At 48.0% G+C, this 12,390-nt stretch overlaps 5 protein-coding genes across 5 annotated transcripts; 1 reads left to right on the top strand and 4 right to left on the bottom strand.

The window, feature by feature from the left end:
* Positions 1-378: 378 nt before the first annotated feature.
* Positions 379-845, top strand: PG985_013132 (uncharacterized protein; the record flags this gene model as incomplete). The annotated part of the gene is made up of 2 exons (XM_066832898.1): positions 379-508; positions 559-845. 2 exons carry the CDS (start codon positions 379-381, stop codon positions 843-845), a joined length of 417 nt encoding a protein of 138 aa, XP_066677638.1.
* Positions 846-2,591: 1,746 nt separating this feature from the next.
* Positions 2,592-3,153, bottom strand: PG985_013131 (uncharacterized protein; the record flags this gene model as incomplete). The annotated part of the gene is made up of 2 exons (XM_066832897.1): positions 2,592-3,066; positions 3,134-3,153. The coding sequence occupies 2 exons, from the start codon at positions 3,151-3,153 to the stop codon at positions 2,592-2,594; spliced, it is 495 nt and encodes a 164-aa protein (XP_066677637.1).
* Positions 3,154-5,063: 1,910 nt separating this feature from the next.
* On the bottom strand, positions 5,064-5,834 carry PG985_013130 (uncharacterized protein; the record flags this gene model as incomplete). The annotated part of the gene is made up of 1 exon (XM_066832896.1): positions 5,064-5,834. One exon carries the CDS (start codon positions 5,832-5,834, stop codon positions 5,064-5,066), a length of 771 nt encoding a protein of 256 aa, XP_066677636.1.
* Positions 5,835-7,159: 1,325 nt separating this feature from the next.
* PG985_013129 (uncharacterized protein) lies at positions 7,160-8,381 on the bottom strand (the record flags this gene model as incomplete). The annotated part of the gene is made up of 3 exons (XM_066832895.1): positions 7,160-7,812; positions 8,202-8,242; positions 8,293-8,381. The coding sequence occupies 3 exons, from the start codon at positions 8,379-8,381 to the stop codon at positions 7,160-7,162; spliced, it is 783 nt and encodes a 260-aa protein (XP_066677635.1).
* Positions 8,382-10,789: 2,408 nt separating this feature from the next.
* PG985_013128 (uncharacterized protein) lies at positions 10,790-11,730 on the bottom strand (the record flags this gene model as incomplete). The annotated part of the gene is made up of 4 exons (XM_066832894.1): positions 10,790-10,849; positions 11,209-11,388; positions 11,507-11,651; positions 11,720-11,730. The coding sequence occupies 4 exons, from the start codon at positions 11,728-11,730 to the stop codon at positions 10,790-10,792; spliced, it is 396 nt and encodes a 131-aa protein (XP_066677634.1).
* Positions 11,731-12,390: the final 660 nt, after the last annotated feature.

The following is a 12,390-nucleotide window of genomic DNA, read 5'->3' as shown; positions in this document are numbered from 1 at the left end:
CACCAACAGCAGCGCTTGGGATTGAGCGAGGCGAAAGACTACATATGTTGGGTCTATTTGACTACCAAGATTCGGCATGGGGGAGAAGATGATGGTTGCATTGTTTGGGTCGTTCTATCTGGTAACATTGCGTATAAACCCGTGTGTTAAACTGATAATAACTATCTAGATTCGTATTCGAGCAATGGAGATCTATCTTTGCCTTTAATATCCATCCGGCACTGAACGTGAAGTTTGGTTAGTATAACATCAGGGTTATAATTTTTCGGCCCCGTCTATGCGGGAGCTATCTCCAATATCTATGACTTGGAAACGACAGTGGAAAAGGAAAGACGAACAGAGGTATTATGCAGCACACACCGCATAGACCGGTGAAATATGCCCTCGGCGTCCCCTGACAGATTCAACGAGGGACATTGCTTAAGCAAACTCGACCGTCTCCATTCTCCCATCCTTCAAATCCCATCCCTCTCCTATCCTTACGTCATGGCGCTCGCAAAAGGCCCATGTGAGGGTTGGTCGGCTGCAATCCATCGCGTCCCTCACATGCCAACAAAGGCAGCCCGGGGATCGCCGTCGCCGCCGTCGCTGGCCAGCACGTCGGAGGTGGCCGTCTGCAGCCAGCCGGCCACGGCGTCGAGCAGCGGACGGAAGACCTGCGAGAAGGCCAGCTCGACCACCTCCTCCACGGCCTCGAACCCGTCGGGGAGGACCAGTTATCGCTTCTTTTCGAGCAGGGAGGCGAGCTCGTTCCTCAGCAGCGCGAGCTGGTCCTCGAGGTAGGTGCGGCTGAGCTGGAGGGTGTGCCGGCCCTGGGCCAGGTCGTTGCCGAAATGGCGGGTTAGGGTGGCGCAGAGGTGGGTGCACATCATGGTGCGTAGGGCGTCTGGGTTGAAGGTGACGAGGGCGGACATGGTTGGGATGGTCTAGCTGGATCGCAACGTTCAAGTGACGGGAAAGGCTGATATGCTGATCAAAGAGGCGCGAGGGCAGGAGGTAATGTTTTGTTTTATACTGGTGTATAGATTTGCTTGGTTAGAAGTGGTTAACTCGAAGGATGTGAGGCTTGATATGTCAGTTCTTCCGACGACATATCTCGTAGAGGAAATGGGGATTACTTATACACTCGAGACATGAGCATATACAACACACCAACTTAATACGCGTCATGGCTGTTCTCGACCACCATGAGCAACACGTCCAGGCCGTGTAGTCTAAGGTCTCTCAGGGCTGAAGCTATCTACGACATCCAACATATAATTCTAAAGCACGGACAGGGTGTTTGCTGGGCGCGGGAACTAACCCAGTGGATATGGTAGGGGGCCGCAGCCTGTCTCCCGGGGTAGTGAAGACTAAGCATCTAGAGCCGTGCGCTACTGCGCGTGAAAACGTGGAGTCGAACGGCCTTATTGCTCGGGTTGTAAGACGACCGTACATTGACCACGAGAATTCTACTAAGATTCAAGTAGCGCCAGCCTTGGCCACAAACCATCCACACCCTCTTGCCTCTCTGGGAGCCCCTGTAGTTTCCCGTGGGTTGTGGCCTCACATCGACAAGGCATCCCGGAACCCTTAATCTAAGCATCCCAGTAAAGGTCACGCCGGTAGTTTTTGGTCGATTGGGATAGAGAAATACCCCTGTGGATATCCTACTAGCCATCCCTACAACTGCGGCGCAGGTTGCAGATGGAAAGTGGCGCCCAGAATGAACAGGGTAGAAACGCGCAAGGCCCCCTGTCAATATCACTGCCACCGTAACCCTACGATGTCTCCCACGTTTGTACGTGGCCCGATTCATTCACCATATCAGGTCACCAGGGTATGAAGGGACGTACCCACGGTCCACCTCGGCAGAACCTGGATGCCGCAAGTTCATATTCTGATCCTCGCCGTACACGTTCATCCTTAAAAGTTTGTCACGGAACGGGACCGTTTCGGACTTCAAACGAAGTACCGGCCAGCCATTTTTAAGTAGGGAGTACATCTACGACGCATTCGAAACATAAAAATTTAGAGAATAACGCGATATTTACGATATTTCACGACGAAATAACCGTATATATTTCAGCACGATAAAGTACTCTAAACGCATGAAATACTCGTACCAGGGCTCTCAAACGTATCCATCGAATAACAAACTTTCAAGGGGGCAACTATAGTCACAAGGATGCTACATAAGGCAACATGAGATATGCGCTAGCAACGGTTGTTATGCAGTAGCTCATAGCCTTGTACAGTAGCTCGTAGCCTTGTACAGTAGCCTCCGAGGATTCTACAGACTACTGTACAAAGCAGCAGGGGGCCCGGCCCCCCATGCGAACATCCCGGCAACTGTTACGCCGCTTCTTTTCTCCGCTTCACCCCAGAGAAGGACGTCGTGGGAATAAATTGGCATCGTTGATCATATCCCACAGGGAGCTATCAGGTTGGAATTCCCGTTTGGCATAATAGAAGTGACTCTGTGACCTACCAAGACTTGCACTGAACATTGGACATACAAGCCACTACCGACACTGGAAGTTGACTGGAATAAACGATGATTACGAAGGGAATAAACGGAATAACCAGTTATACACACACAAAGGTGACATCTAAGTACAATACGTAAGGCAGCATTTGGTCTGGATCAAGAAGGTATAGGGTCTCAGGGTTCCGGCGCTCGGCGGGGGCGTTGCAGGAGCAGCGGCGGCAGCAGCAGTAGTAGCAGCAGCAACAGGAGCAGCAGCAGCGGCAGCAGCGGCGGTGGCAGGCGCAGCAGCGGCAGTGGCAGGGGCAGCGGCAGGGGGCGCGACAGTCTTGCCGGCCTTCTTGGCCAGTTTGTCGGCCTTCTTCTTGCCAGCCTCGGCGGAGGCGACGGCGAGTCTGGCCTTGGCATACAGGGTCCGCACTTTGGCCTTGTCGGCAGAGGCGGCGACTCGAGTCCAGGTTCTTGGGGCCGGGAACGGGGACGGAGCGTTGGTCGGGGCCGGGCCGGCGGTGTCGGTGGCGTTGTTGGTGTTGGTGTTGGTGTTGGCGCTGGTGCTGTTGCCCGAAGGCGCGACGACACCCGAGCTGGTCTTTTTCATGCTATTGTATGGAGTTAGTATATACGTAGGAATCCGAGAGAAAGTAGATAAGGGTATGAATGACTTACGTCTTCTCGAAGGGCGCCATGGTGGTGGTGACGGCGTGTGTGCGTGCGTGTGATTCCTATGTCATCAATGAGCACTCTCGCCATAATGCCAATGGAGTATATATACTCACGATCTTGCCAGAAAGCTTGAAAAAAAGGCATTCGATCGTTCTGGTTTTATAAAGAAATCGGTATAAAACCACATACGCTTGCTGGACTTCCGGCCAAAGAAGAAAAGGAAGGAAAATCAAGACAGGCCAGACGGCCGCAAAATTTCAGTACCCCCAGCATTGCGTTCCTTCACTGTTTACTACGTGAGTCTACATTTGACCCGTGGTTCTTTCCCCAACTGTTGCAGCAAGCACGTACTCACGCGCTCAGGTACCTGGTTTGGGCGCACTCGGGTGTGCAGCTCCCACAGGCTCAATGTATTATGATACACCTTGCTCAGCTGCTGTTGCGTCCTCTTTGTACTTGGTCCATTCACTACTTAACCACCAGATGCACGCTGGACGATAAAGTGTTGATGTGAGGCGCCATGTACATGTTCATGGAATAGCTCCATCCTGCACTGTAGGTGGTCGAAGCACGCTAAGCTGCCTAGCCTCAACCGTCCTTTGGGCACTTGCATGGAGCATGTTGGTGCGAATGCAGCTGGGTCCCTCCGCAAAACCGATTGAGGCGGGTGGTAGAGATAAGGATAAGGGATAATGAACAGCACTGGACATAGGTAGGAGAAATAACAGACGAAACCACTACGACTTCATACATGGTCTGGCAGGTACAGGAAACGGCCGGGTCGGATTACGAATGGGGAGGTCTAAAGGCCTTCTGCTATCACAGGATTCGATTGCTCATCCCATGTACCTAGCGGCTGCGACACACAATAGAGGACCTAACCAGGTCGGCCCACCCAGACAGATGCTCCAGGATAAGCCCAATTTCAAAGACAATAAGTAGGTACTCACCCTTATCTCCGTTTCTAGGCGCACTCAAGCACTGTGCCCACCCGAAACCGTTGGCGCCAAATGCCTTAGCGGCTTTGTACGCGAGATGGAGCAGAATATCGAATGAATGTAGAAGGAACGAACTGAGATCGACAGGTAGACAGAACTTTTCGTTGGCTACCCGCTTCTAGAAGGCCTTCCCTTTCTGCTTCCGCCTTCGAATAACACGTATGTCGCCCCAAAGCAACGCGATTACGATCATATACAGATGACTCCTCCCACTCCGAGTCGGAGTCGAAATCCTCTTCCGACTTGGAGATATCCTGGGTGACCGAGAACCAGTATTGGACATGATGATGTACAGTTTCATCCATCCATCCATCCATCTGCCCATCCATTCACCAAGATGGTCGACGCCACATGAGTATCTTTCTCCTTCAAAGGACTTTGAGGAGCCATACTGACCTGTATAATAGAAAGTCATATGGCAGCAGTGGTAGGGGTGGCACGACCATCTGTGGCACCCTCCCCCACCCGACCACCAGCAGCAGTGTCGTCTCCACGATTCCGACAGCATTGGAAACGACGACGTCGGTTCCCGCCGACAGCATCATCAGCAGCACTAGTCCGGCCTTGGCCTTGGCGTCAACGCCTCCATGACTGTGGCCTGCTTTGAGGGCAGGGGGGTGAAGCCGCTCTGGAATCTCAGATTTGCTCTTGTCGAATCCGGGTATTGTTTGGGTTGGACCATCGGCAACTTAACACTTACTGCTTCTAAGGCCTAATCATATATATATATATATATCATTGTCTTGTGCATCCAGGTCCATTTCAAGTCACATGTCCTACATAGGCCTTTTTGTAACCAAACGCTCCACCTTCCTGGCCAGCTGCTCCAACCCCAGATGTGATACCCTTTGGCTGTGGAAATCTCTTGATTCAAGCATGATATAATGCAGGCACGAGCACTAGAAAGCCAACTCTGGCGTGGCCACATGGGAACATTAACATACTGCCTCCTCAGTACACTCACAGGTCCAGCTCGCAGACTCGTCGTCCCATTCGTAGACGAGCTGGATCCCGCAGCGGTAGGGCCCCTTGCAGAGACAGGCGGGCCCTGGCGTCTGCTCGCAGGTACGGGAGAGCTGCGGGTTCAGCGACAACCCGCGGAGGACGACGTCGGCGATCTGCTGTATGCGCGCCGGGACTTGGGCCTCGCCCGTGTCGGCGCAGATGTCGTCCAAGATGACGTCCAAGGCCTCGAGGACGCGAAGGTCGGCGCCTAGCAGGGCGCCAGACTCGCGGACCATGAAGGCGATGCTGCGGATCTGGTCGATGATGTTGTCAGGGAAGGCGTTGTGCAGGCTTTCGGCCCGAACCGTCTGGTGGACGATCTGGTAGATGACGAGGCGCTCCATAATCTGCTTCTCGGTCTGGCTTCCCTCCCCCGGAATGCCCGTGTTGGCTCGCCACTGGCCGAGGAAGTCGGTGGTTTGGTTGACGAAATACCCATCGTCCTTGACATCGTTGCATTTCCTGGCCTTCCTCCGGGCTCTGGTGTTGTGCAAAAGGTTTGTGAGGAGAAACTCGACGTCTTCTGGGTCGGGTCCGGCCGCAAAGCGACCCGGAGTTGGAGTTGGTGCGGGGCCGGCTGGACTAGAAGAAGAAGAAGAGGGCTCGCTGTCGACCTCCTTTACAGGTACAGTCTTCCGGGGTCCCCCACAGAGCCCAGTCCCGACGAGTGCCAGAATGGGAAAGAATAATGAGTATCTCATTTTGATCGTACCTGCGGCCGAGGTTGATGTCTGGCGTACTCAGGTCTATTGAGAGGGGTTTTCTCTTTGCTCCTACAGTACCAGTGGGATGTGAGCCTTATATTTTGAGCCCGCGAGGGATAGCCCCCCTTTTCTTCCTTTTTGGTTAGAGTTTTCGACTCGATACCAGTCAAACCTAGCAAAAAATCCTTTCTCGAGCGAGTTTGAAAATCGTGCTTTTTGAGCAGAAATCTCTCATAGTGAGGTTACTCCTGACTCCACCTATGCCGGGTGGGCAGAGGATTAAAGTGCTGGGATCTTGGGGATGTCTGTGCATCAACTCGTCTACTGGCCTTCAGGAGTCTTGTAGGAGGCTAAATGTAACATCAATCAAACTCGAAGAGTGCATTCTCTATTGGACTCTCAGCTTCGTCGGTACGAAACTACGTCGAAAACGAAGTTTAGAGGCAACATCCTCTAAATGACTCAAACCTAGTAGGTACCCCTAGCTGCCCAAATCGATACGTCAAGCAGCCTCTGATTACTCCACAGGTCAGTCATTGATTATTCCATGGGTTCACTTTATCAGCAGCTGTTGTTGTCTTACTTCTAAACGGGATAAACCACGGTTTGTCACGTTTTCCCTGACCAATGGGGACGTAATTCGAATCGGTGTCGCTACTCAGATCTTGCCAGCAAGGTGTTGAGATGGGCGGATCCCAACCTGTTGGGTCCACGACAGGGGCTTTCTTCTATACCAGCTTGGTGCAACGACCCGGCGCAGTGGTTGCTGGTGTGTTCAGATTGGGCTTCCGGGGGCCCTCCGAATATCACCTCACGACGTACGAGCAGCTTTACGGACTCCCAGAGCGGGAACTGCCTGATTACTTAGTACAAACTCCAAGATCATGTTTTAAGCTAGCTCAAATTCTGTAGGCTCGGCTAGCCAGTCCAGGCCCAAGTCACAGTTACTTCTTCAGAGCCGTATCGTCGCTTGTTGGTCAATCAGAAGGCCCCTAGATCTACTCATTCGCGGAACAAGGCTGGCCTGGAGCCGGGCGTGCTTGTACCTGTAACGGAAAAAGCGGAAGAACCATGGAGCACGGAGCCTTTCGGAGCACTGAAGGTTTGCGCGCATTCACCGCTAAATAGAGCAACTGCTCGCTCATCTACGCTGCCGCATTCGGAGAACGGCAAAACTATACACATCACTGGCATAAATACTTCCGTCTATCCTGTCAAAAACCTCTCTCGTCAGACACCAAAAGGTTCTTCAAGATCACAATTCACAACACCCAAGACCAACCATCCAAACCACGGTTCATCCAACAACAAAGATGCATTTCTCAAAGCCAATCGTGTCCTCGCTCGCCGTTGTGGGTGCGGCTGCGCAGCCTCTTGCCACTACGAGAGCCAGTTTGTCTCCCACAACGCTGGCGACCGTCGTGGCGGCACCGACGCCCTCGGCTGCTATCAATATCACCTTCCAGGCCAACGGTGCCGCCCCCAAGCTCTCTGCGATCCTCCCACCCGAGTTCGGCTCCGGCTTCGACATCATTACGGAGCACCTGCTCGTCAGCGCCCTGAAGAACACCCAATCGAAGGACCTGGCCAAGCAGTGCCAGGGCGTCGACGAGACGGTCTTCCTCGACAAGCTCCTGGGGTTCCTGAGCAACTTCAAGGTTGTATCCTCGCTGCCCAAGAGCGCCGCCCCCAAGGACATCCTGGAGCACCTGGTCATGTACGTGGGCGCGTTCGACCAGATGGAGAAGGCGAAGATGGAGAAGGCGAAGATGCCCTTCCGGTTCCCCGAGGCCATCGCGGGCCTGCTCCGCGGCGCGCTGGGCCTGGCGCGCCATCGCGGGGCGCTCCAGGGCGACTCCCTGGAGGTCGTGCAGGCGCTCGACACCGTCTTCAACGACGTCTGCGCCGGCACGGGCAAGGCGGCGGAGAAGGTCAGCGTCGTCTATCGGCGCATCGCCGCCGCTGACTCCCAGTTCTAGTTGCCCGAGCGGCGACAGAAGCCTCGTCTGGCAAGGGGCCCCTCATCCGCTGCCCCTGGAACGAGAAGACCCCAGCATGGAAAGCTGTTGCGCAATGGGCTTGATGTGACGGTGGTGTCGCAGGCACCTGACACGATGGTTGAACGGCGCTATCACTGTCGGGAGAGTACACGGTGGTAGAACTTGTGTTTATCTCAAGCTAAGAATTATTTTCATTTCACGGAAATATATTGCTACCTACTTTGACACACAGTCTCAAATTCAAGGCCATTGCCGTTCTTATACGCAAAATATAATGCAGAGAAATCATGCCATGGAATAAGCGGTAGGTAAGGAAACCTTGGGTTTCTCCATTTGTCCCACCAGCCTCATCTCCGTCTCTTACGGTGCCGCATCTCCAGTAACTCCCAAGGGGCAGATCCGGAGCTACCGATGTATCACAGTGTATATTGAGTTTATGGCGAGACATTTGCCACCATAGACGCCATTGCTTTGGCAATCTATCGCCGAGACGGCGTGTAATAACACCAAACTCGACCGGCACGGCGAAACTGACAGTAGTCATAATGACACAGACATATTGAAAGTATAGCCGAGAGGCCCTTTGATTTATTTAGACCTATACAATCTCTTCGCTTCCGATTGACTGTGCAATTGTGACCTGGTATACGCTCAGAACGCCCCTTACTTGACCAAGTGCAAGTGTCTCCGCAGACCAGGTTGGGCTACCGAAGTGTCGGACTTGTTGGGCGTCGTATAGTTTCAGGAAATATGGTTTTTGTTGAATGGATTCTGGTACGATTATACGGGTGGTGGTAATGCTTAATGTGGTATATTTAGGTTATTATAAAGCATGGTTATTTAGGTAGGTAAGAAAAAGGGGATCGTAAAATCCCCTTTTTAACTTAAACTTAATAATCTATATAATTTAATCCGTAATTAATCGGTTATATAACGATATATTTTAATATTAATAATTTTTTTTTTATATATAATATTTTCCTAAATTATACGGGTAAATTAATATTCGTAGCGGTTATTCTATATTTACCGGAGCTGTAATATCGTTCGGGGTCGCAATAGCGGCGATTTTATTTTTCCTCGAGTTTAGTATCGATAGGAGCGTTAGTTTCGATAGGGGTATTAACGTCGTATAACGTATTAATTCCGATATAATTCCTAGTAATTATATAAAAATTAACCTTTTTTTTTAAACTTTAAAAGTTGATTTATTTTTCGATTTAAAAACTAGCTTATTATTCTTTTAATAATTTTTCTTTTTTTTAAAAATTAATTTATTTTTAAAAGTTAGTTTTCCCTTTTTAAGAATTAACTCGTTTTAAATTTTAAAAATCGATTCGTTATTATTTTTCGGGAAAAGGTATATTTTAATTTATTATATAAAAATTTTATTAAATATATATTTTTTAAAGTATTATAAATAATTTTCTTAAAATATATAATCGATAATTTAGAAATATTATATTATTTATTTTTAAATATTCGATATATATTATTTTAAAAAATTTAAATTTCGAGCTTTTATAATATAATAATTATAAAAAAATTATATAAAATATATTATTAATTTAAAAAAATTATTATTTCGAAATTTAAATTCGATTTATTAAAAAATTAAAAATTAAAAAAGTAAAAATCGATATATTCTTTTTATATAAAAAGCGGGATAATTATATATTAAGTGAAAATCTCCTTTAAAAAAAGGTTATATTTAAACGTAAAAAATATCGTAAATATAAAGAAAAAGGTCGTTTAATTTAATCGTATAACGAGGGTTAAAAGTATATAAAATAATATATAATAAAATCGGTTTACTATATAATTTAAAAACCGTTTTTTTTAAATTATATAAGTGTCGATAAAAAAAGGTTTAAATTTTATACGATAAACTCCGTTTCGTTTTTCTTTCGAAGTTTTATAAGGTAAAACTTTTCAAAGCTTTTAATACAGTTATTAACGTTTAAACGTTAATAAAGAAACCGTTTCTTTATTTTTATTAATTTATAATTATTATATAATTATTAATTAATATTAAATAAATTTTAATATAATCGTACGAATAATAATAATATTTAATATAATATATTTAAATTATTATAAAGTATAATTATTTAAATAGGTAGGAAGAGAGGGATCGTAAAATCCCCCTCTTAACCTGGACCTGATGGTCCGTATGGCCTAGTCCGTGACCAGCCGGTTATGTAACGATATATTCTAACAGTTTTCCCAAACCAGGTGCGTAGACAGTTTCTAAGCGACGACGATATCAAGCTCCTTGATGCGGTATTGACCGATGCAGCGGGCGTGCCGGCTACAGCCGCCCAACTGACGAGAGTTCAGAGCGATTACTAACCACACGGGGACTCTTAGTACCGGTCGTTCAAGATTCTGTAACGTGTAGTCATACTCCGCGTGCCTTATTGTCTGCCTGCCGGGGCATTCCAGCTCTGGCGCCTGGTATGCCGGAGCCCCCCTGTCCGAGCGCATGCGCTTAAATAGGACGTTGCAACTTTGTCCCAAAGAGCCGAAAATCTGCAAGTCCAGGTGCTTACCTGGACTCATTACATCCTTTGCTTTCATAACCATCTTTTGGTCAAGTCATTTTGCAGTGGCTGGCACGGCATAGCCTGAACTTCATCTTTTGACTCTGGACACCAACGTTATGAGCAGCGATGTTACTAACTAGGAACAAATATAATGTCATAAATACATGTGATAACGAGTACTGGGTATATTTTGAGCCATTCTAGAAGATTACCCTACCTTGGACATCAATACAACTGGCCAGAAGATCGTCAATAAAAGGCACAAACTCATAACCCATGAGCCTGTCAAACACGATCGTGCGAAGGACCTACCCACAAATTAAGTTCTGCACAATCAGGATGTAAGGGGCAACGAAGCTCAGGGCTGGAGCACGCCGTTCCGATCATCCTTGAAGACATATGTTCCCTAGAAGATAATGACATAAAACTCATTGTCAGGCAAAACAGGAGCCTCCCGGACCAGGCACTGATCATATTCAGTTGTCGAATCCAACACAGATCCTCAGTTTATCCGACGCTGATGATGTACTCTAGGAAACGAAAAACAGCATGACGATGGGTGTATATGGTCGGTTCATGGGCTTCACAGTGATTCACACATCCAGGGGGGTAAAACGCTCGAGCGATAATGACTTGGTATTAAATAAAATTCCAAAAAAAAGAAAAAAGAAAACCCAGATGGGAGAGAAAAAAAAAAAAAAAAAATAAAACGCCAGCCTTTGCCTTTGCCCTTGTCCTTGCCCTTGCCCTTCTTCTTCTGCTGCTGCTGCTGCTACTGCTGCTGCTACTGCTACTGCTACTGCTACTGCTGCTGCTGCTGCTTACCCTCGAGGGGCCGCACCCGGGGGACGGAAGCCAGAGATTTGGCCCGTCGCCCAGGCGCGAGCCGCCTCTCGGGGGGGACGAGAAGTGCGCATCCAATTGGCGCCGAAGCGCCCGCTTCTTCTTCTTTTCTTTCTTCTCCTTCTCCTTGGCCTCCTCCTCGGCGGCCTTGATGATGTCGGCCTAAGTATCACAGAGTACGCGTTATCAACAAAGTCTTCTCGAAAATCACCGAACCAAGGTATAGGAAGCATAGGCGGCGAGAGTGGGCAAGATATGTAGGGGAAACGGGTTGATTTACCTTCTCAAACAATCTCAAAGCGGCCGCAACGGCCCGGCCGCGCGGGAACGCCTGGACCCAGCGTTTGAAGACCCGGAGGGCCTGGACAACCGCAAAACAACAAACAACAAACAAGGGCGCCCAGAAGAATATCATCATCTTTAGACTACAAGTACACAACCCAAATTAGCACGTCTGCCGCTTCGTGAAAGATGAGTAACAGGTGATACTTACGGGGAGGCCATGGTGTTGTTGCTGCTGCTGTTATTGTTGTTGCTGCTGTTGTTGTGTCTCTGAAGGAAACGTGTTAGCACTCGTCAACCGACTCTCCAGCTTCCAAATATGTTCAAATGACTTACAGATTCAAAAAAGAAAAAAGAAACCCAGAGTATTCGATCTTGATGGCTAAACGACAGTCAGCATATCAAAAAACGGCCGCGACGCAACGAACTGCTGGGGAGACTCACACAGCGCGCAACCAGACTTGCTGGAGAAGAAAGGAAAGGAAATTCTGGGAGGGCCCAACGCGTCAACATCTAAATATCCTCGCCCTGCCCGATCCACGAACTGTGGGGCCCGACGCGGCGAGGGCATCGCGTACCCACTTTGCATCTTCATATTTATAGAGGCCTCTACTTGGAAGCTTTGGTTTCTACTTAAATATATTATAAGGGTATATATTTAAATATATTATTACGCTAAAGAAAGAAAGTCCTCTTTTAAACACTTATAAATAATATTTATATATTAATACGAATATACGGGTTATAAATATAAATTATTATAAATAAAGCTGTAATAATTACCCGCTTTTAAAAAAGGTTTTTAATTTAAAAATAAAATCGAATTCGGGTTTTTTAAAAAAATAATAAATTTTTTTTTTATTTTATATTTATAATATAAAT

Source organism: Apiospora marii, assembly GCF_038362585.1.
Source record: "Apiospora marii strain CBS 49790 chromosome Unknown utg000011l_segment0_segment0, whole genome shotgun sequence".
NCBI classification, from domain to species: Eukaryota; Fungi; Ascomycota; class Sordariomycetes; order Amphisphaeriales; family Apiosporaceae; genus Apiospora; species Apiospora marii.
Note: the sequence above shows the minus strand (reverse complement) of the source record. Positions and strands in the feature narration are given on the sequence as shown.